Source organism: Eublepharis macularius, chromosome 2, assembly GCF_028583425.1.
Source record: "Eublepharis macularius isolate TG4126 chromosome 2, MPM_Emac_v1.0, whole genome shotgun sequence".
Taxonomy (NCBI): domain Eukaryota; kingdom Metazoa; phylum Chordata; class Lepidosauria; order Squamata; family Eublepharidae; genus Eublepharis; species Eublepharis macularius.
Window position 1 is genome coordinate 197,648,350 of NC_072791.1, and position 23,547 is coordinate 197,671,896.

Genomic DNA, 23,547 nt, shown 5'->3' on the forward strand with positions numbered 1-23,547 from the left:
CTATTTTATCCTCATAACAACCCTGTGAAGTAGGTTAGCCTGAGATTGGCCCAAGATCACCCAGTCAGCTTCAATGGCAACGTAGGGATTCAAACCTGGGCCTCCCAGATGAATGTACCATGCATTAATTCGGCAGATGAACTCTGTCCAGGATCCTGTTCTTTAGTTATGTGCCATGATAGTATTTTGTTCTACAGTGGTTCCTGGATAAAAACTCTGATATTATGGCTAACACATTATGGACCACTGAAGTTTCAAATAACAACCGTGCAACCCTGTATCACAAAGACAAAGGTCAGTTTCATTGTCTTGCTCTGTGTTCAAAAAGGCAAAACTCATGCATGCATTAGGTAAATAAAATCTCTCGGGGAAAGAAAATCAAATAAAAAGGCGAGAACGCAAGATATATGCTGCATCATGTTCTAAAAGCTTCCCTCGGACATTTAATAAGATTTTGTTTGTATTTCATTCTTTACCACATCCAATCTCATCCTCGTTATCTTCACAGTCATCATCTCCATCACAAATCCAGCTCTGATGAATACAGCGACCACTTGGGCAAGTGAAGAAATTCCCTTTGCAGGTTGCATATGCTGAGGAAGAGAAACAAACATATGCCTATTACCAGAGTCAAAAGACCAACTTTTCAACTCCCCTTTGGCCATCAATAGCTGCATGTGGAAATACAACTACTTGATATTGATGGAAGTTGCTCTTCCCATAAACAAGCTTGACTTTATTAACATGGAGATACTTGTGTCTCCTCATCTAGAAATTTTCAGGCTCAGAACAGCCACGTTCAGTGTGCACACCAGTTCAAAATGTTCCATGTGCAAATTAACTCTGCATCAATATTTATATCGGCAGCATTTCCAAGATGGTCAATCAACAAGTGTGTGGCTAGTAGAAACTCACACACATCAAAACAGTTAATGCATATAACAAGTCAATAACATTTAAAGTTTCAAATGCTTAGCCAGAAGCAAGCAGGACTATGGAGGTAAACTGTCCTGGTATCCCAGGGCAGTCGCAGAGTGGACTGTAAATCAATGAAAGAAAGCCAAGCAGAAGCCAGGGCCACCATACTGCAAGCATGTTCATCGCTCCTGTCTCCACAGTCGTCATCGTGGTCACAGACGAAAGCTCGTGGGATACATTCTCCATTCCCACACTGAAACTGGGTGTTGGAGCATCCATGCGCTGAAAAGAATGAAGAAGAACATGAGGGAGCTCTAGAAACAAAATCCCGCCATTCAGCTTATGAATGGGTTGCAAAAGTTCTGGGGTGGGAAATGCAGGACTCACTGCAGTTGGTCTCATCAGAAGCATCTCTGCAGTCCACTTTGCCGTCACAGTGTTGGCTCGCATTAAAACATGCTCCGTTGGAACAAGACAGCTGATCACATATTGGGTACTCTACAAAGAGAGAGAGGGAAAACATTCTTCTAAAGTGCTGGGTAGCTAAACAATACACAGCATCATCTGACTTGATTTTGGCATCCTTACTGTTACTTCTTTATAAAAACAACCAAGTTCCCATTCTGAGATAAGTCTTCAGACAGTCTTTAGTTTCTTCACCACTCTTTTGGACTGTCAATCCATTATAAACAACTCTCATACAAGTAATACATAATTTGAAGAACAATCCTATTGCAGTACTGTTTATATTTAAGTTGCTTCTGCTCTTGCCTAGATTCTGCTGCTCTAATCACTTTTTAAAATTTATTTATTTATTTGTATTTATTTATTTATATTCCGCCTTTCTCACTGAGACTCAAGGCGGATTACGTAGTGTGAGATTAGTACAATTAGTGGCAAGGCCAAGGGCAGGTATTTCCATACAGTGTCATACAGGTATTTCCATACAGGTATTTCCACAAACAATGTCATAGGGTAAATGAATACAGTTTCAAGAACATTTCCATAAACAATGCCATGGGGTAAAAGAATATAAGTTTATGAAGATATAGTATTAGCAAGGATCCAGTACGGGGCTGAGGAATTCCTAAAACAGAACATAATCAATTCTAGGACTTAGATCAAACAACATAAAGCACAGGTAGGATATAGGAGTCCTGGTTTATCTCATAAAAGTATGGGCCTGATCAAGAAGTGTGTGTCAGGCTTAAATGCTGCTGAAACTGGGGGGTGGCTTTATATAGCAATTCGTACTACTGAATTCAACAAGATTCAGGCATAACTAATTTGCTCTGGGTCAGGGCCATAGATTTCTCACTGCAATATTCCACCTGCAATCCAGCAGCTCCGGTCCAGTACACACACAGCACTCTGTGTGAACATGGTATGCCCCTTCTCCACCTGACACATATACACTAAAGTGACTAGGGTAAATGCTACCACACAGAGGTTAATGACTGTGAACCAGAAAAAAATTAGCCATGTCCCATTGCATTAAGCTAGCTGCACAGTTGATTAAGTGCTACAAACATTCTCTGTATGCAGGCACATATGAACCAAAGAGTCCAATAAAAGTCTAGATGGGCATAATTCTTCTCCAGCTGAGTCATCTTACAGGATTTCTATTGGTCTTCCAGGTCTCCATTCACAGCTTTTCTAGGCCTTTTATTCCAGTATAATGCAGGATTTAGGGTCTAGCTCCAACCTGGCACACACAATGAGGCAGGGAGTTAGGTCTCCAGCAGGATTCTGCGGAGGCAGAGGGGATGGTCATTGGTGACAGTGAGATGCCACTTCTGGGAAAACATGGAAGAGACTTCAGTCTTCTCCAGGAATTTGCGGAAAACAAGTTCCAGTGATTCTTAGAAAAGACTGACATCACTTCTGAGGAAAACCTGGAAATGACATCATGCTGTTGGCCCAAAGGCCATTTTTCTCCTCCTGCCGCCCCTCTGCAGCAGAATGAAACAAAAGGTAGGGGATCTCCCACCACTGCTGGGGGGCAGGCTGGCTACTCTACAAGTGGTACTTCTAAATTTGCTACAGCCATGTCTAAACTCATAGCCTCAATGAGCACAGTTATGAGGGACAGAGGAGGAAAACATTAGAACAGAAGAATGTGGAGAGTGCTGTATGTGTTTGGATTTTAGAAATTCTATGTAAACCAGAATACAGGAGAAATGAAATGAAGTCCAGAGAGAACTTTCAAGAACAGAATGCAGGAGATCTACTTACCCCTAATTCAAAGAAAACCTAGTTTTAGTAGTTTTCAGGACACAGTGCCTGACAGACTGCTGAATCCTATGTGTTAGCTTTCTTTTATGAGAATCTTTCTTGCAGTTAATTCAATGGAGGGGGGACATTTTATGATTTTTCATTTTATGATTTTTCATTTCAGATTTTTTAAAGGCTCAATTTTGCTGTTTTGTTCGCACTTTGTAAAAAGTCAACATTCATGATTGTGTTTCTAATTATTTGTCAGTGAACAATAACAAGAGAACCTTAGGAGCCAATACCAAGATAATTATCAGGGACAGCGGGTCATTAGGGCTAAATGAGATTGCTCTTGACAATACTGCGACAGCTGCTGTAGTCAGCAGCATGCACACTTCAGAATGTTCTAGAAATATATGTTCTTGCACAGATTCAACTTGGTGCAGTTGGAGGTTATAGGAACTACATTTTCTATGCAGGAGTCACGGAGACCCAGCGCAAGTCAATTCATGTCCAACCACCAAAAAGCACCAACTCTGCTATTCCTTTCCTGTTGAAGGTATTTGGCTCCATACACAATCCCACAGTCAATCAGTGACTATAAACTTATGAATGCTACTATATCTCCATTGACATAACAAAAAAAGTGCATGTACATAATCTGGATGACGGGGCCACAGCATTCTCCATATTTTATTTAAGTTTACAAATTTCTCTGTAGGATCAACCTCAGGGGAAATCAAGTCAACTGTGAACTGGACTCATGGGCTGGACCTAGTGTCATTATGAACAAGCCCCCAGATCACCCTGCAACTGGCTTTCAAATCTTTTCAATTTTTTTTTTTAAAAAATGAATATTTATTTAATTTTATAGTACATTGTGTTTTATTTTTCCAAACACAAAAAGCTTTTTAAAAGATTAAAAACAGACAGCCCACCTGACGGGGGAACCTGCAATCAGCATAATAAACTGACATTTAATCTGCGAACCAATACATCTACCAAATTCATTGCAAGGGCAGGGGGAAGCTGACACTTGCATCTTAGGAAAAACCACAATGTGTCTCAAGTATGTTAATGTGTGATAATGTACTTCCTATCAAAAGTGCAAAAAAAATATTTTTAACAAAATAGCCATGATTTCTAGAGGGATGGCTTTTCTTCCTGACGTACTTTATAAAGTCTTGCTAATTTTAAAAAATAATTAATTATAATTTTCTGGAGGGTAAAAAAAACAAGGCTTCTAAATCATGCCCATATATTTATGTACCTGAAAAGAAAAAAGTTGTTTTTATGAAGCAGAAACAGCTCCAATAAATGGCCTGGAGCTGAAACATTGATCTAATGTTTATCTTAGCCTTTGCATGGGTAGATTTCCTTGCTGTTAATCCCATTAGCAATAAAACAGACTGTATCTTTGGATTTACGCTGTGCCATTTGACTACACGTATAACTGCTGATCTAATACCAGGAGCACTGTGCATCTGACTGGGCTCTGAAATATCATTCAGAAATAGGAGCGTTTATCTCCAGTGTAATTTAAATTTGCCTCCAGCAATGCCAGCTATAATAAGGCTCTTCAAATGCTGCTGGAACAGACCAAATGCTTTCAGCTTGCTTGCTGGGTAACAGAAAGGGAGGGCTTTAAATGGGATAAATCACAGCAGGATGTAGAGATGGCAACTACATTTGTTGGCTTTAAAAGGTAAGTAGACAGATTTGTAGAGGATGGGTCCATCAGTGGTTATTAGGCACTTCTGACTTCTTGTTCAGAGGAAATATACTTCTGAATACCAGTGCTACGACAGGGGAAGGCTTGGCTTCCACACCCTGCTTGTACACCTTCCAGGGGCATCTGGCTGGCTATTGCGTGGAACAGGTTGCTGGAATAGATGGACCCCTCGTCCATCCAGCATGGCTGCTCTTATGCTTATTTGGCAAAAAAAATTAATATTATAATTTTTAATATTATAATTCTTTCTTTGAAATAAAAAATGGTGGCATTGATGCTGTGGAAGATCTGTGGAAGAAAGAAAGAAATGCCTAGAAACAAACAGGATATTTTGTTAATGTTATTTCATCTATCTTCATTGCGGGTGCCTTAAATTAAGAGAAAGTGCATAATATGTTTAACCTAAGCCCAGCAGAAATGATTGGAAGCCAAGGACTGAACCTGCCATATTTTTGGTAACTTTAGGGGAGAGCTTCATATTACCACCATGAAATGCTAAAATGGAGGCATGGCATTAAACCAGGGGGCGAGATTCTGGACTGGTGATCTTGACTAAATTGTCCTTATCTATTACTTCAATAAATATGTGCCAACAGATCTTTCCATAGCCTGCAATATTGCTACATGAAAGCTTCTCTGAACTGAAAATTACTGTGGTGGGAATATGTGGGGCAACAGTGGTTCTTCAGTTTTTTATTCACTTTATTCAGACCCTTAAGTTTGTATCTGTTGAAGGGGTACATATGCCCTCCAATACATTAACATTCTTTTGAAATGCATTCAATTTCTCATCAACAAGGCAACATTAATATCTCTAAGACTCAAAGCTTGCAGTCATCATTTCGGTTAACTGCGGAAGTCATTCACCAAACTTTTAATGGTTGTTGGTGAAAGAAATGAAGCATTTTCTCAACATCAGGATGAATATACCACTCTATGACAATCCCAGGATTCACCAAATCTTTTTGAAACATGTACCTCTTTAGGACAAGAATGGGCCAGCCTAACTTGCCTTTCTGAAAATGAACTTTGAAATTCAACATTTTGTGCCTGTACGCTTTTCTTTTTACACTTCACTGGCAACTACATTCTCAGTAGCCCACCATGAACTATGAGCTAAACTACAAGAGACAAATTACACGAGGATGCTCACGTGAAGAGAGTCGCAATGTTAGCAGGGAAGCTGAGTTTTAAAAGAGATCGGAAGGCTCTGTCAATTTCCCCTCTCTACAGAGCCAGCAAAGATCACTCCTCAGAGGGTTTGTTTATTTCCTCTTTGCCTCCTAGAAGGGGAGGTGAAACTGACAGAGCCCATGGGAGGCAAAGAGGAAATTAACAAACCCTCTGAGGAGGGATCTTTGCTGGCTCTGTAGACAGGGGAAATTGACAAAACCTTCCAATCGCTTTTAAAACTCAGCTTCCCGGATAACATTGCGACTCCCTTCACATGCGTGTCCTTGTGTAATTCATCTCTTGAAGCTTAGCTCTATGTGTGAAACACTTTAAAGATAAAATTGGTTACATCTCTCTTGATTTGGACACCACACTTTGAATGTAATTCAGGTACGGAATATATCTAGAGTACTATCTAGACATGATTGCTTGGATTAATTTCAGCTACTGCAGCTTGAGGATATGGATAACATGCGTGGAGAATCGCAGCCAACCACCTGCAGGGTAGACCCTTGCCCTTCATAGCTTATAAAGTCTGGATGACCCGATATGTTCGGAAAGGGATTAATGTCTCTTTAAGAGAGAGAATAGGCCAACTACTTTAAGATGGTGGTAATCTGGCCAGTTCAAAAGAATCCCCATCTCATTGGATCCTGAGCATTGGTTTCAGCACCTGGCTGATCACAAATCATCCCTTACTCAATTCAGACAGGAGAGTGTAATTCTGTTTATTCTTCTGGGCCTCTCCTTGGCTTTTGATACCATCAAACCACAGATTCAGAGGTAGAAACTGGGAGAACTGTCCTTTACTGTTTCTATTATTATATGAAAGATTGGTTTCAGAAAGTAGTTTCAGGTGGGGTAGCCATGTTGTCTATAGTAGAAGAGCAAGATTCAGGTCCAGTAGCACTAGATTTCCAGGTTATGAGCTTTTGAGAGTCAAAGCACTCTTTGTCAGATACACAGAGTGGAAAAAGATAGGAGTCTTTATAATCTAGGTAGAGGGTGTGAGGGGGATTGCAAATTAGTGTCAGGAAGCTAGCTATAATACATGTTGTAATTAGCTTGATAGAATATAGGTGCAAAGTGCAGCATCTGTAGGACAAGAAAAATCCAATGTCCCTGATTCAACCCTGGAAGGCCCATCACTCCAAATTTGCAAATAAACTCAATTTCAGCAATCTCGTGTTGTAATTTTCCTTTGAAGTTTCTCTGCCTGAGAACTACTACCCTTAGGTCAGCAACAGAGTGTCCAGGCAGATGAAAATGTTCTCCCACTGGTTTTTGAATGGTGTGATTTTTGATATTTTGTTTATGTTCATTTATTTTTTTCCAAAGGGATTGGCCTGTTTGTTCAATGCAGGCAGCAATGTCCTTTTCCTCTTGCCATGTACTGATAAAGCAACTACTTTTAAGGCTGCTAGTTCCATCCATCATAGCTGACAGCATGACTCTACATACCAGATGGGCAGGACTTTTAGCAAGCTCCAGCCACCATTTATTTATGATGTACTATACCAATATACTAAAAAGAGGGTTCTTTTAAAAAGATACCAGGACACTGATATGTCTGTCTGCAGTTATTATGGATTAGGTCCCAGTAGTTTTACCCTAGACTTGGGTTTGAATCCTATGGCATTGTTCCCTCGCACTTCTCTCTGGCCATTGAGGAGACTTACCATAACTGCTGGACTCACCTCCTCTGCCCCTATAGCATTTCTGCTCACACACAAGAGCTCCTTGGAAAACATTGGTCTTGTGCAGGCAGTAATACTAGCAGCAGAGGCAGTGAGCTCTGAAATGAAGGACAGCTTCGAAAGCAGCCAGGGGACAATGTCATTGGATCCAAGCCTTCATGCTTATCTATTTATTTCCTGGGGAAATACCAGCCTTCTTCCAAGCAACCAGTTTCAGCAAAGCTTCAGTTTGCTATCAACGCAACAATTTGTTCGGAATGTCAAGAGAACAAACGTTAAAGTGCAATAAATGTCCTTTGAAAAATGCAGCCTCTGTTCTGTGCCTTCTCCTACAGGATGGTATTGTTCACCTAGAACTTCAAGGAGGCTTGTATGCAGGTAACAACATGACCGTGCTTTTTATTTTATTTTTTTTTAAGTATTGGTACTCATACATATATTTGCACTGATTTTCCACCAATCCCCCCTTTCAGGACCTCCAAAAGGTGCCAGTACTCAGAGCCTGTGAGTACTGCCACCAAAAAGCCCTGGCACACGATGGTTTTACTCATAAACTCAAAGTTTCTACTCTCTGGATATTACATAACTGTCATATCACCTTTCTCCATAAGCTCAAACCCTCTGCATCAGTTTCGGTATCAAATCAGGCAAGAAACAAAACCAACAATCAAATAATTTCCATTACTTCTTCTAGCTGAAGAACTTGAATTCTTTGGGATTTCTTGTACACAATTGTATGTTCATACATTACAGAGGCAATTAACCATTTACATACCCAAGCTCCTTCATCCTGAATATAGTGTGTTTGTTACTCCAAAACCTGCCTAAGTTAAATCATTATCAATTTTTTTGAACATTTGAAAGAGGGAAGAAAGTCAAAGATTCTCACAAACTGTACCTCGCTACATAATAGAACTCAAGTTAATAAACTCTCAAAACAATGTAGCTGTTATGAGAGCATCAGTACTAATCCATGAAAGAATCTGCAATGAAATTTGGATAACAAAAAGCATATTGTGGCAATTTCTGTCCATCAACAAACCTCTTAATCTTACAAATTGATTAAAATGCCAACAGGAGAGGGGATGAAACCAAATCTAGTGCTAGAGATTGAAAACTACTCACGGCAGCCTCTCTCATCTGTCCCATCTATGCAATCTTTCACCCGATCACATCTGTATGCACCTGGGACACATTGTCCACTGGAACACGTGAACTGCTGGCTGGAGCATGTTCGCCCAGCTGCGAAGAAAAGAAAAGTGTTTAGAACTGCATCACTTATGCATGGGGGGAAATGTTTCTTCTCTTTCTAACTTACCTATTTTCTGCCTTTCATTCCAAAAAATATACTCTTTTATTGTGCACAGGCTGAGAATCAAGTCCGTTCCCCAATCCTATTGCGCCCAATATATATAAAAATGCCTAAGTGGAGGAATTCCCTCTCTGAGTGTTACAAAGCTTCAGGATCAGTTCTCATGCTTGTAACTCTCATGTGAATGCTCCAAATAATACTGGGATTGGCCATGGCTATCACTATCATCCATCAGTGATAAAGCCTTTCCATCATGGGAGGTCAGTGCCCATCAATGTGAATGAAAGCTTGAGTGGTAAGCTGCAGTCCAAGCTCTGCTCGCAACCTGAGTTCGATCCTGGCGGAAGCCAGGATCAGGTAGCCAGCTCAAGGCTGACTCAGCCTGCCATCCTTCCGAGGTCGGAAAAAGGAGACCCAGTTTCCTGGGGGTAAAGTGTAGATGACTGGAGAGGGCAATGGCAAACCACCCCATAAAAAAAAAGTCTGCCAAGAAAACGTCGTGATGTGATGTCCCCCCCATGGGTCAGTAATGACTCGGTGCTTGCACAGGGGACTACCTTTGCCTTTTTACATATTGATTAGTGTATTAAGATCCAATTTGTGTTATCTTTGACAGATGATGTACAGAGGTACATTTTGTCTTGTGACTTACTCAGGACAGCTTTTGTCAGCAGGGTAACAAAAATCCATAAATAAAACGGAGAATGAGACAGACAGACAACACATTTCCCTGTGCCAATCACTTTCAGAAACAGGAATAATAAAAAAGCTCTCTTTGCCGCCTCTGCCCTTGTATCTTCTCCTTTGTCTACATACTTCCTCGTGGTTGTTACAGCCCTGTCAGTTGTGAGATCAGTTCATAAGACTATCACTGTGGAGTACCTTCTATGCCTGCCAAAGGTGTAGTAGTCCCTTGAGCAAGGAGTGTTATTCAAGTGACTGCACCATAAACAATAAGCATATATTCATAACAATGACTGCAAAATGGCAGTTGGACTTTGACACAGAGCCCTTTTTCAAAGCCCTTGAGTTAATGTGCAAAAATGGAGACCTGAGGAAAGTTCTTCAGCACGACTCTGCCCAGGCTTGGCTTAGAAGTGTCACTGGATTTTGCCCTTTACTGATTCCTTAGTAGATATATAACTACTGGCTGTACCACTAAAGGGCAACGAGGACAAAGGACAGGATGATTTTGTTCCTTTCTTTTCGAGAGAAGGAAAAAAACCGTCTTATCCCCGGTCAACAGTTCAAGGCTTGATTTGTATTGTAACTAGAAAGCTGATTTCCCAGAAAATGAGTAACTGACCAGAACTTGGCTTAACAAGTTCTATTAAGCCAGGAAATTGTTAAGCTTTGCCTAACGTAAAATCATTAGCAAATCGGACAATTTATCACCCTGTACTTTAGGGTTTGTTCAGGTAAGGAACCACTTTGCTTTACCACACTCGCCACTGTGTCACTACAGCTCAGCGAGGTAAACTGCTATTATTCCCATTTCACTGAAGAGAAATCAAAGATAATAGATGGGATTTTCCTGGAGCCAGTAAAACTGAGTCCACTGCTGGGCTAGGATATAAACACTTCCTTTCCTCAAATCTGTCCAAGGGGCTCATAGCTTCTTACATTAAAAAGGAGAGGGACCTATATGGCTGTCTCACTCCACACATTAAGAAGGCCTCACCTAATCACCACCTAATCTTTACCTTCTTCAAATGACCAATTAAATGGCTAATTACCAGCCCAACTGAGAAAATGAACTTGCAAAAACAATAATTTTGTTTTTCATTTCACTGTTGCAAAGATTTTAATATTTAAATGACATATGAAAGCACCCCATATGAGTTAGCAGATAACAGTTTGGAACGATAGCTCAACTGAAAAAACAGAGTTACGGGCATTGTTTTGCCTCCAAATGATGCGGTACTGGAGAGACAGAAGTAAATGTATTAATTGAAACAGATGGGTGTTGAAGAATAGAAAAGAAAACAGACAAATAGTTATGATCCTTGGTTTTCCAGCTGTAATTTACTCAGCAGTCCTAAGCACAGTTACACTCTTCTAAGTCTACTGAAGTGAACTGAGTTAGAAGATAATGAAGAGTCCAGTAGCACTTTTAAGACTAACCAACTTTACTGTAGCATAAGCTACAGTAGCATAAGCTTTCGAGAACCACAGTTCTCTTCGTCAGAAGAGAACTGTGGTTCTCAGAAGTTTATGCTACAGTAAAGTTGGTTAGTCTTAAAGGTGCTACTGGACTCTTTACTATTTTGCTACTACAGACTAACATGGCTAACTACTCTGGATCTATGGGTTAGAAGACTATAACTCTGTTTAGGACTGCAGTGTTAGAAACTCAAAACAGTGGTCTGGATTCTAAATTATGGTTTGTACAAACCGTGATTTGGTGCGCTGTTTGAATTGAAATAATGAATCTAAATAAGTGTATCCAAGTAAGAAAATTTCAGCTGATGGGAGGGTGTTCAGTAGCAATTCATAACTTACGGCATTGTTGATGTTCGTCAGAGCCATCCTCACAGTCTTCTTCATCATCACATACCCATGACTGAGGGATGCACTCTCCATCGCTGTGGCACTGAAAATGACTTCCTTCACAGGTAGGATGTGCTAGTGAAGGCAATTGGATTTAATTTATTTGGATGTTAGAAAAATAAAGAGAACTAGGTATTAAAAATTCCTCTAGTGCTATAAAATGCTTCTGAAATACAAAGAACGTTTCCAAAAAGGAAGTCAGGTATATATTCCAGTTTCAACATGCCATGCCCCACCCAGGCATGGCTACAGTGGAAGACATTTTTCACTGAGAGTTGTTTATTTTATCTTTATTTTACTTCATTTAGACCCCACCTTTCTCTCCTATGGGGACTCACCTTCTTCAACTCAGCCAGATTATACATTCAGCAATTCAGAAACCTAGTCAAGCACCACCTAAGCAAGATTTTACATCTTTTTTTCTTCTATGTGGCTATTGTCTAGATACAATTATGAGGCCATCTATAGCCTCCAGCCATCCAGTAGGCCATCTGTATCTCTAGATTTCCAAAGGCAATTTGTAGAAGCATGGCAACATTCATATTACCACATCACATAGTCGTAAGATAATGTGGAACATCTTCTCCAGGTAGTCAGAGATGCATACATTGACTTAAAAATGTCTCCCACGGTAAACGTCCTGCCAAAGCAGCAAGGGTCTATCTAGGGCACTGTTCTTTTCTCAGTAGTGACCAGACAATGCCTGTCTGTGAACCTATATGTCTACTACAGGGCATGAAAGCAAGAAATCCTCCTAAAGTGTTTTCCTCAGGAGGAGGATGAAAAGGCTGAGGTGATAGGATGGACTGCAACAAGTCAGACTGCAGGTAGCGGATCACACTTGGAATGTTCGAGATATTAAAATTTTTTAATCAAAAACCCAGCGAAGTAAGCAAAGGATAAAAGCTTTCTTCCTGGGGTGCGGTCCACAGGAACACATGAAACAGCCTAACACTGAGCCGCATCCTTTATTTATCGAGGTCAAAATAGTTTGCTCTGACTGGCAGGAGCACTCCAGGGTCTCAGGTACAGTTCTTTCTCATCACCTACTACTTGGTCCTTTTAGCTGCAGTTGCCAGGGATTGAACCTGGGACCTGCATGCAAAGCAGACGCTCTACCACTGAGCCACAGCCCCACCGCAGTCCATTCTACCATCGCGTTCTCCTGCATGTTTCAACTTGATTCCACTTACGACAGCCAGCTTCATCGCTGTCATCTGAGCAGTCCCTTGCTCCATCGCATCTCCAGTCTGCAGGAATGCAGCGTCCATTTCCGCAACGAAACTGCCCACTTTCACACCCTGCAAAGCAGACAATAAAGCTTTCATGTGAAACGAGCACATGCATGTTGCCATCAATCACAGCCCCAGCAATAGGGTCATATCACGCCCAGATAAAAGGGCACATTCTTCTTTCAGTAGACAACTAAAAAGGATGCATCCACAAGTTAAAAGTGAATTAATGCCTAGCATAAATCAGACTGTTTATCCTTTTGCATGTTATTTATTACATTAACAAGAAGCCGAAAGCACCATGGTAATGGAAGAGCTCTAACAACAGTCCATGTATACACAATGAAAGGCATGGTACACTGTTCACTCTGGTGCTCCTGCTTTTGGCAATTCCTTCAAAGGATACTCATGTAATCATGCCACGCAGGTGGAAGAGATATACAACCAGCCTGCCAGTGTTCAAGCTTCCCTTCCTGGTTGGTGAGCCCTTCCCGTGCCTATACTCTTCCCCTAAACAATTTATGAAGTGTTTTAGGAATGGGTATTTCAATGTAGGTAATGAATGTCTCTTCAAATACAGGTACAGAACAAATATACAGGTACAGAACAGATCTTACACAGGTACAGAACAAATCTTCCTCTAGCATATCCCAGGACAACACTGCTCCATTTCCCTGTTGCAAAAATCGCGTTTTGCCTGCCACACATCTAAAGTATAATTCAGAGCAAGCATTAAGTGATAACTTACTTGTGTGAATGACCCATCATAGATGAATCACCACTGAATTTTCAGATCAGCTGGTAAGACATTTTGCACAGTGGGCTGAGAATCATTACATCTTGAGTAACCAAGGAAATGGAAATCTAGTGATATACATATACATGTGCTTCTAAAGCCCGTTATACTTAAGAAAATCGAGCACTGCCTTCCATTTCCCTTTTAATTTTACACTTTTAAAAACCACTAGTTTAGAAAGGTGAATTCTGAGATACATGAGCAAAAGGTTCTCATTCCACAGAACCATATTCATACATTATATTATTGCTGAAGTACGAGAACAATTCCTTGATTCATCCTAGTGTCACAGGATGGGGAATTATGTTGTTGTGGCTGTCAGGAGCTACAAGATCGAGCACAAGGAGTGAAAGAAATCTGGGCAGTTGGGTATGTGTTCCCTATAAACACATTCAATCAAGTAATGTTTGACATAGCCTTAGAAACTATAAAGATTGAAAGCACACTGGAAGCAAACAAAACCAAAGACTCTTTCTAGACTTGCCGTTTATCAAAGCACAATAGCCTCTAACAAGTGCTAAAAAAATTAATTTCCATGACACTAAACGACCCATCACAAAGAGGCAACGGCAGTTAAATTCTCACAATGAAATAAACAGGCAACAGGTTATCTGAGCTCTGAAAGAAAACCAGGCATATCGCCACTCATAAACATAGCTAAGTGATATACTCTTTTGAGATGTACCGTAGGAAAACTGCTTTATGTGAGGAATGTTGAAATCTGATTGTCTGGTAGTGACACTCTGATTTATAATGTATCCTGCAAATAGTCAGATATTTCTCCTGGATAAATGGTGGTACAGAGTGGTACAGCAATATGTACACCCAAATACCTTCTATGATGGTGGTTGGTGGTGCAGGTCTGGGGTTGGTGGTGCAGGCCTCTTATCAAGTACCTTTAAAAGCACAACAACCTCCCTTGCAAAAATGCCCAGAAGGAATGTACAAACGCATGCTGGAATCTCTGGCCCTTTGATTGAATTCTGTCCGGCAAACAAGAGATTTGACAGATTTAACTATTCACGGGGAAGAACAACTTCAAAGGAAAGACAGGGAGTGTTAAGAAAAAAATCAACCATATTAGTTTGTTAGCTTAAAAACAAAAAAATGCAAACAAGATTTTATGCATAAGTTGACTTTTAAGAACATATGTTGCCCTGGGATATGTGGGTTACACAATATTTAAGTATATCTTTATGACTGTATAAAGTAAGGGGGCATGGGAGCACACCCCTGCAATCTTTACACTACTGAAGACAACTATGAAACTTCAGCCACGGTTCTGTCTGAGATACCCCTATGCATTTTTCAGCACAATTTGACCCCATGAAAAAACTATCAGATTCCATAATAGACTGGACACCATTCACCATGAAGAGGAAAGCCTTATATTCAGAGATATTCTATTTATCCATTGCATACAAAATCTAGAACAGAATTTTAACAATGCAAATTATCTTTGTTTCTTGTAACCTAAAAACATTTGTATTTTCCCTAGAATATAAATGCAGGCGAACTTTTTGATCAAATCTGGACTAATTTTGGATAAGCAGTAGGATCCACATGAAATACATTTGAAAACCATTTCCAGCCCCCAAACCAGCTGTTGACCATCTCTGCCATACAGCAGCTAATCTAGCAATGCAAAATACAGGGTTGCCTGCAACCTAAAGAAAAAGATGCCCTGTTCTTTAAGAGAGGTTTAATGTGTGGAAACAGGCAGCTGAAGCTTTTCATGGCATGGAGACAAGCAACATCATCTGGTAAATGACATCCCATTGAGACTCTATTAAAGCGGCTGCAATACATTTCTTTTCTCCATGTTGACACAACCCTGGAGCAATCCTAAGCAGAGAGTCACATCCCATTAAAGACTTAGAAGAGTGCAACTCAGCTTAGAACGGCGTTTTTTTATATTTTACATTTTTATATAAAATTCATAACTACACTGATGTATACCATTTCTCAAAAGATCCATTTTAATTAATGTAATTATGGTATGAATCTTTCCAAATGAAATATTTCACACTTGCTTATTTCATTTCAAAAGGCCGTCTACTTCTGCAATTTCCTTAGTCATTACTTTGCTTATTTGCTTAGTCATTACTTGTTCAAAACATGGACAGAGATTGGATGAGGAATAAACAGTAATAACCTTTAGAGTTAAAAGTGTTTGTGAACTAAAGAGTAATTGCCACTGAAATGTATTTCAGACATAAACAAGAATCACTATGTAATTATATAAAATGGAACAACGTCTATACTAAACACACACACGTGTATCTGTATGTGGAACCAAAAATTAGTTCACATTATGACATAGGAAACTGTCTTAATCCAACCTTTTGATGAGCAAAACCTACCACTGCAATGGGCTCAGTCACGTCAAATGGACTGTTTTAAAAAGTTCATTTATATCCTACTTTTTTTACCAGTGCAGACTCAAGGTGACTTACAACATCCTCCCCCCTCTACATTTTATTCTCATTACAGCTCCTCGAGGTAGATTAAGCTGAAAATGTGTTTCAAAACCACAATTGGACAAAAGGAGTAAATCTGACTACCATTAAAAATATGCCAACTGATTAAAAAACAAAAAGGCTCTGCCATCTTATATAATATCATGACCAAAAAGAAGCCTCAAGTAGTGTAGCGTTTATATTTGTTTATACAAGATTTAAAACTACACAATAAGCCAAAACAGACAGCATGGCAACTACCTTGTCTCTGTAAATGAGAATTCTCTACAAATGAGGGTCTGCCCAAATCATATATGAAGTACAGTATGAGGTATCTAATTTGAAAAGCAAAAGGAATGTGTTGCTGAGGGATCCTGAATCCTTCTCCAGCCCATAGACAACTTCCCCACACTTAGGGCCAAGCTACAAGTGACGAATGACACTTGAACGGCAAGTGGATTGAGTGGAGAGGAAGTGGAGGGCAAGTGAACAGGGAGGAATACACGTGCCATTCAAGTGTCATTCATCACTTGTAGTTTGGCCCTTAGATGCTTTTCTCCTAGCTGGGTTCAAACTGCGGCAGATAAGCTCTGAGCACGGTGATGATCCTCAACCGTTGCTCTTTATCAGACCATCCCCCCACACACACTCCACTTTATCTCAACTGGGATCTTCCCCCATTCAAGGAGCCACCTCAAACATGTTGTGACAGGCTACGGAGGAAGGGCATTCCGTGATCTTTACACATGAAGTGCAGTTGGTATCTTCCTAGAGCTGCTAGGTTTCCGGGATGGGAAAGAAACCTGCCACTGGCAACAATCTTCCCTTGCCACTGCTCTGTGGGCCAGTGGGGCAGGAGAGAAATCAGCATTGCCGATGATGTCACTTTTGGCGCAGTTCAGTGTTAGCAGTCAGACTTGCTCTCACAATATTAAGGCGGCTTATGAATGCTGCCTAGGACAGGCAGAAATATGGAAGCCAGATCCCAGCTGGGAGATGGAAAATTAATAGCATGTGAGATGTCAGGCAAAACCAGCACTCAGCCCCACACCCTGGAGATGTGCAAAGATCCTAAGACAATACGGTCTTCCCAGAATTCCTGAATTAATCACCTTTACACACTCTACTGATCTTCCCTTATCCACTCTCCCATTTTGAGACAATTCAGGGCTCTGATAGCCTCACTCATCCATCCATCACAGATCGTCGATCATCACTGATAACTTTAGCTTCGCCCAGGAAGGCTTCATCAAACCTTCCCAGCTTATTGTCTCACCCCAGAGATGAACATTAAGTTATTCTTTTGAGGGGAGAAGACATAATCTTGCCCCAGGGCATGTTCCACAGTACAATTGGACTGCCCCTCCGCCATAGTTGTGCGCATGCCCTTGGATCCAACATCCACCCTCGGACTTCCATCCAAACTCTTTTGCATCAACATGTTGGTTGCTCAATGCTCTTTCTCCCAGATGCACTCTTCTGGATGGAAATTATCACCCAATCCCACAAACTCTATCCAATTTTAACCACTGTTTCTAGTTAGCTCTGTGGTTTCTTTATTATTTTCAATAAAAATCCCTTTTGGTTGAACATCTTCCTTGTTACTAAAGGAGTCCTCTAGCAGGGACAATCCTCATATACACAGGTGGAGCTCTCACTAAGTTATCTGCCTCTCACTGCCGCTGCTTGCATGCTAATTCCTCCAGCTTGCAAGGAACAGCCCCACTGGGTAACACCAGAAGTGATGACATTGTAATGTTCTATCATCTGACCAAAACTCTATGGTTAAACCACAGAGTTATGGGCAACTACTAGAGTGTTGCCATTATGTGATGATGTCACTTCCAGATCACACTGAAAGTGTCTTTGACAATGTCAATTCCCAATTTCCTCCTCACCCCACTGGCCCATCAAGTGGCAGAAGGCCACAACATCACTGGAGAGCCCCTTCCCTCAATGCCATTAGGTATTCCAAGATCTTGGTCTTAATAGTATTTATTGAGAGTCACAAACACAATCTTGTGCAGCAGATTGCTCTGGCATTGGTGCCACACTAACAAGGTTGAGGTGGGTAGCAACTGAGGAAGGGGAGTTTTCATTGAGGCCTTCCCTCGAATAATTTTTCTGGCACCATTTTTACTGTCACTTAGAAGCCAGCAAAGACTTTTTAAAATTTCCATCAGAGCTTTACTGGTAATAGCTATTTTGTTCTATGCCCTAATATTAGACTACTTGCTCCAAGAGGTAAGTTTTGCCCACTGCTTTGTAATTTGTTGAGGGGGGGGGGGTGTTCTCAACTGTTTGCCATTTGGTTTGCTGATTTTAATGAATTGTTTTATTGATCTTGACAGCTGCCTTGAACATATCTAAAAAAGAAGGAAGTAAATATCTTTATATCTCAATAAGAGAATCTATGGTGCTCCCTAAACAGCCTAATTCACACAACAATCTTTGAGATAGTTGAGACACCATGAAATGATCTTGCTTTTCAATACTCACATGGTAAAAGGGTTTTTCTAAGAGTACAAATGCAGTAAAACTGCTAATGATAAAACTCCTAGCTGCCAGATTTTACAACCAAGGCCCTTTTGACAAGAATATGTAACCAAATAACAATTAAGAAGTTCCCCAACTGTGGAATATTCTTCCTCTCCCTAACCCTAGGTCTGATTATCTTCTGGAAGTAAAATAAAACTTAAAAAACACTATCATTTGCCTTTGTATAGGTATATTTTTGGTCATCTTTTAATTTTGTCAACTTTAGATAAGCTGTATTATTTCCTGTCTGTCTGTATTGTCAAACTATGCTTTAGTATGGAGCAGGCTGCAAAATAAATAAATATGTAAAACAACCATGTGAATTTGGCCCGCTCTTGTTCTGTCTAAGCTGACTGACTAGAGTGCCCACTTAGCCCAACATATTCAATATGTGAAGTTTGGCAAGCTGTGAATGTTTCCCCCATTGTGTTGGGCAGATGGGAGGGGAGCAATGGAGACATTTTTCACAATATTGTTGCTTGCTTAGGTCATTCCAGCGGGGATTTTAATTAAGGTAGCGGGGGTCCTTGTAGGCCTATCCCCTCCCTTTCCCTTTGATCTGTTCACTCTCATGCTGGGGACGGTATTAAGCACCATCATTTTGCCTTAACTATGTTCAAGCTGCAAGAAGTCAAAGAACACTTGTAACTAGAAGCAGGATTGGGGCCACGAGGTTACAAAGGCTAAAGTCTAACAGCCTCGGCACTTGTGGAAAAGGTGAACTCCTCTAGGATTAATGACACCATTACACGAGAAATATTTACTTTCAGAAGCCCTTTTAAGAAAAAAGGTAATACTAATGAGCTAATTTTCACTGGAATTCTGATTTGCTTTGGTAAATGCTGATAAAGCCAGACATTTCTTTTAGGCAAACAATCCCATACATAGCATTGATGGAGAAAATTAGCAGTATGTTTCATATAAATAATAAAAGGATGCTCCTTCATTTATGAAAGCTGTTCTCATCCTAATCAGTAACTCAAGGCAGCTTACAAAGCCTACCAAAGCTAGCAACAAGACATTACATTTTTTAAAAAATCACACATTTTAAAACTTCTGCAGTTACCAACATGATCCACTGCCCAGCCTAATGTCCATCAAAAGCCCACCTGGAAAGAGTGGCTTTTCACTGCCTGTGGAATCACGCCAAAATCAAGGCCCTCCTCACTTCTTCTGGCAAATCATTCTATTTTTTTTTTAAGTTTTTATTGGATGGTCATAGATGCAGAGGAGTTAGCCGTGTTAGTCTGTGGTAGCAAAATCAAAAGGAGTCCAGTAGCACCTTTAAGACTAACCAATTTTATTGTAGCATAAGCTTTCGAGAATCAAAGGAAGAGAACTTGATTCTCGAAAGCTTATGATACAATAAAATTAGTCTTAAAGGTGCTACTGGACTCTTTTTGATTTTATTGGATGGGTTAACATATATCACTCATAACATTCAATTAACATCTCCATCCCATTTCAGTTCCCCCACCCATCCCCTCCTTTTCATAATAGACTTCCAATAGTTTTCCAACCCCCCCTATTTAAATTGCAGTCTATATGCTATCTCTTCTATTAAACTATATTTAACAATAAAAATCCCTTATCTATCATTATCTATTGTTTAAATATTTCAACTACCGGTAAAGAACTACCTTCCCCCTTTACAAGCTATCCAAAGACCAGATTTTCCCCTTCATGTCCCCCTTTCTTTCCATATAGTTCTTAAGTTTCTCCCAGTTCATAATAAATTCTTCTATATCTCGTTCTTTAAGTTTCCTTGTTAATTTGTCCATTTCTGCCATGTTCAATAACTTCTGGATCCAATATTCAGCGGCAAATCATTCTAAAGTTGCGGCTGTAAAGAAGCAACCCTGGGTGACACCCACACAAAATATTATGATGAAAGCTCTGTTCATGGTACAGTGTGAATGTACACATATCCTGCATATACATGTGCACATCTGTTTAAGAAACAGCCAACATGATTTACAAATAAAACCAGGGACCAGTACCTGCATAAATGTGAGATTTCAATCACATGTTTAGTGGTACATGCAGTGAATGTAACCTGAGAATTACTGAATGTGTATATAAAGAAAAATCAAGTGTACACTGTACATGGATTGTATGTGCAGTCACTGTACTTTGTGAACAGGGCCGGAGAGCACCAACAGAATAAGATTCTGAGAGGACCTGAGGTAGAACACAGGTTCATGTAAAACAGTGTTTAATATTTGATAAAGAAAAGCTAAGAGAGTTTTGGAAGGCAGTTGAAAAATCAATGGGCTGGGGTTGTCCAGTTCTTGCACTCAAATATTAGTATATTTACTTACAATGACTGTTCTTATAATACACCTACGAGCAGAAGAGATCCCAGGTCCCCATGGGTGGCGGACAATCTCCTGGGGGTTTACGTGCTTGCCCGCGGGTCACTGGCAACCAGTGGGAGGTTTCAGGCAGACACTGGCAGGCACCCTGGGAACACCCGTGGCGCATACTCCCAGCAGATGTGACATCACTTCCGGATATGATGTCACCATGCCAGCTGCAGGAGTGCTCCCACACTTTGTTTGGGGCCAGATGTGATGTTGTTACATCTGCTGGAAGCACACGTGTACAAAGAGTAACTTCCCAGTTTACCAGGTCCCTCACCCGACACCGGGAAGGTATGGGGGCCTGGGAACCCTAATGAGCAGAAATGGTTGTATGTAGGGGTATGCGATTTGGGTTTCTGATTCAGGATAAATACCTGAATTGGACTCAATTTGTAAAAATTCAGCATTTCTGAACCGGGCCCAGCATTCTGGTCCCAATTCAGAAATGCTGAATCAAAGCTTCCCAAAGTTATTCGAGTCGCTTCAGGAAGCTTCAAGGCACTTTCAAATCCCATGGCTGGCTCCAGCTGACTGGCGGAGGAGGATTCCCCCTGCCAGCCAGCTGAAGTTCAAAGGGCCCTTTCCATGCTGAAGTGCGGGAAGTCCCACCACCGCTTATTTCACCCTCCTCCCCCTCCCATCGGGTGAAATAAGCAGTGGGGCAGGAAGTTCCAGTGTGCTCAAAATCTTTATGGAGCATACCGAAGCAGGAAAACCAAATCTTTCTGTTCCTGCACACCCCTAGTTATATGCTTTTTGTGAGGATAGCATACAGGAAGCAAGCTGGGTGGGAGGCAAAGGACGAAGTAATCAAGAAGGCAGTAATGCTTAGCAGCCAGGATGGTGTCATAGTGTTGGAGCAGAATCTAGGAGACCCAAGTTTACAGCTCATTCTCCCACGAGTTATCCAAGGCCATTTGATCTCTCTCAGCCTAACCAACTGAACAGGACTGTTGTGAAGACAAAATAAAAGTCAGGAGAATTATATTTGCTGCTCTAAATGTCTTGAAAGAAGGTGTGAGAAAAATGTACTAAATGAATCAGAAGATGAGATATTCTAACTGATATTTATATTGATTTTAATTTCTGGAAGGGAGCCCAATTTGGGCTGAAAACAGGAGGGAAATAGGAGAAAGAAAGGCAGACAGGCCGCGAGCAGACCTAAAAAGTCCATAAATAAATACAAAGGGGAGTGAATTTCTATGTGCAAGGTACAAATTGTTTAGAAATGCCTCTCTTAAATGATATTGCTGACCCATGAGACAGTTTCTGCACAGAAGGAATGTCTTAAGGCACCATACCTTTCCCATCAGGCAGACTTTGAAACCCAGCACTAACGCTGACTGTATCAATCATTTACCGGTGCCATGTACATTCTCCCAAAAGATAACTAAGTGACAAGATCTTTCCTTATCTTTCTACTAGTTATTTGGAGGATTTTTCCTCCTAGTTGAACATTGAAGGTTTCAAGAGGAAGCAGATCAACATTCCAAAAAGAAAGATGAACCCTGCGGGCCAAATCTGTTCAATTCAATGGAACTGGGAGCTGGGGGGAGAGGGGAGATAAACTGTTCTGAACCTGATATTCTAAAATGAGGATATACTTTAAAACAAAGGTCCTTTGGACCTCCATGTATATTGATAGAGCGTAGAAGGTGTGGGCTTCTTTATTATGATAAACAACCATTTTATTCAAAATTACTTGAGTGTTATATTTACTAGATGGTTTAATTCTTCTTCCCACTACCTGAGATTTTAAAGCAGCATCTCAAAATTTGCCAAAAAGAGGGAAATGGTTGCATTATAAATTTTTTTTTAAAAAAAAACATTCCGCAACAGTAAGGCCAATTCACTGGATCTTGCAAGTGATCTATGTTTTGATACAGGCAAGAGGAGAGGAACAACATTTCCAAACTATTTCGTGATGTCAGGTTCATTTGCATACAAATCTTTGGCTTACGATAATATAATTAGTATTTGGTCATTTCCACACAGCCCATTGTTCCCACCTTAGGTATGTGTTTTACTGAGTCACCCCAACAACTCATCCTCCATAAGCAGTGCCCACAAGCACTTACCTGAGGTCGCAAGAAAACCTTCAGATAAAAAGTAGTTTTGGAGAGGTCGGGCACTTCCATCGCCATAGACTAAAAGTGCCCACACCCCTTTTATTTTTATTTTTTTTTGCTTTGCACATGCACAATTGCATGCAGCTACTGTTGCAAGCAGGCTTCTGCAGCTGAACAGAAATGCAGCAGGGGAAATGATTGGGTAGAGACTGAGAGGAGTAGGAGGTTTCTTCAGAAACGCTTCAAATTCATGTGCCAGAAAATGCAAAAAAAAAAAAAACCCAAAACACCGGAAACCCACAACAAAAGAAAACATCGGAACAAGTGCAGTCCCGGTAAATACACAGAAAACCCAGTAAAAAAAATAATATGCACGTGGTTGGCAAACGGCAATGTGTGCGTACTTGGGGGAAAGCCACCACAATGCCAAGGGTGAACCACATTGCCTTAGTCTCCACAATTATCAGGATTTATGTGGAACTCATACATTCAAC

At 40.6% G+C, this 23,547-nt stretch overlaps 1 protein-coding gene across 1 annotated transcript in view; it reads right to left on the minus strand.

Moving 5' to 3' along the window:
• LRP2 (LDL receptor related protein 2) overlaps positions 1–23,547 on the minus strand; it is a 175,606-nt gene that overhangs the window by 127,952 nt on the left and 24,107 nt on the right. The window contains exons 2-7 of the mRNA XM_054971732.1: positions 12,790–12,897; positions 11,549–11,671; positions 8,860–8,976; positions 1,306–1,416; positions 1,087–1,200; positions 477–593 (exon numbers count right to left, since the gene is read on the minus strand). Coding sequence (XP_054827707.1) covers positions 477–593; positions 1,087–1,200; positions 1,306–1,416; positions 8,860–8,976; positions 11,549–11,671; positions 12,790–12,897 — 690 coding nt within the window. The remainder of the gene's footprint in view (positions 1–476; positions 594–1,086; positions 1,201–1,305; positions 1,417–8,859; positions 8,977–11,548; positions 11,672–12,789; positions 12,898–23,547) is intronic.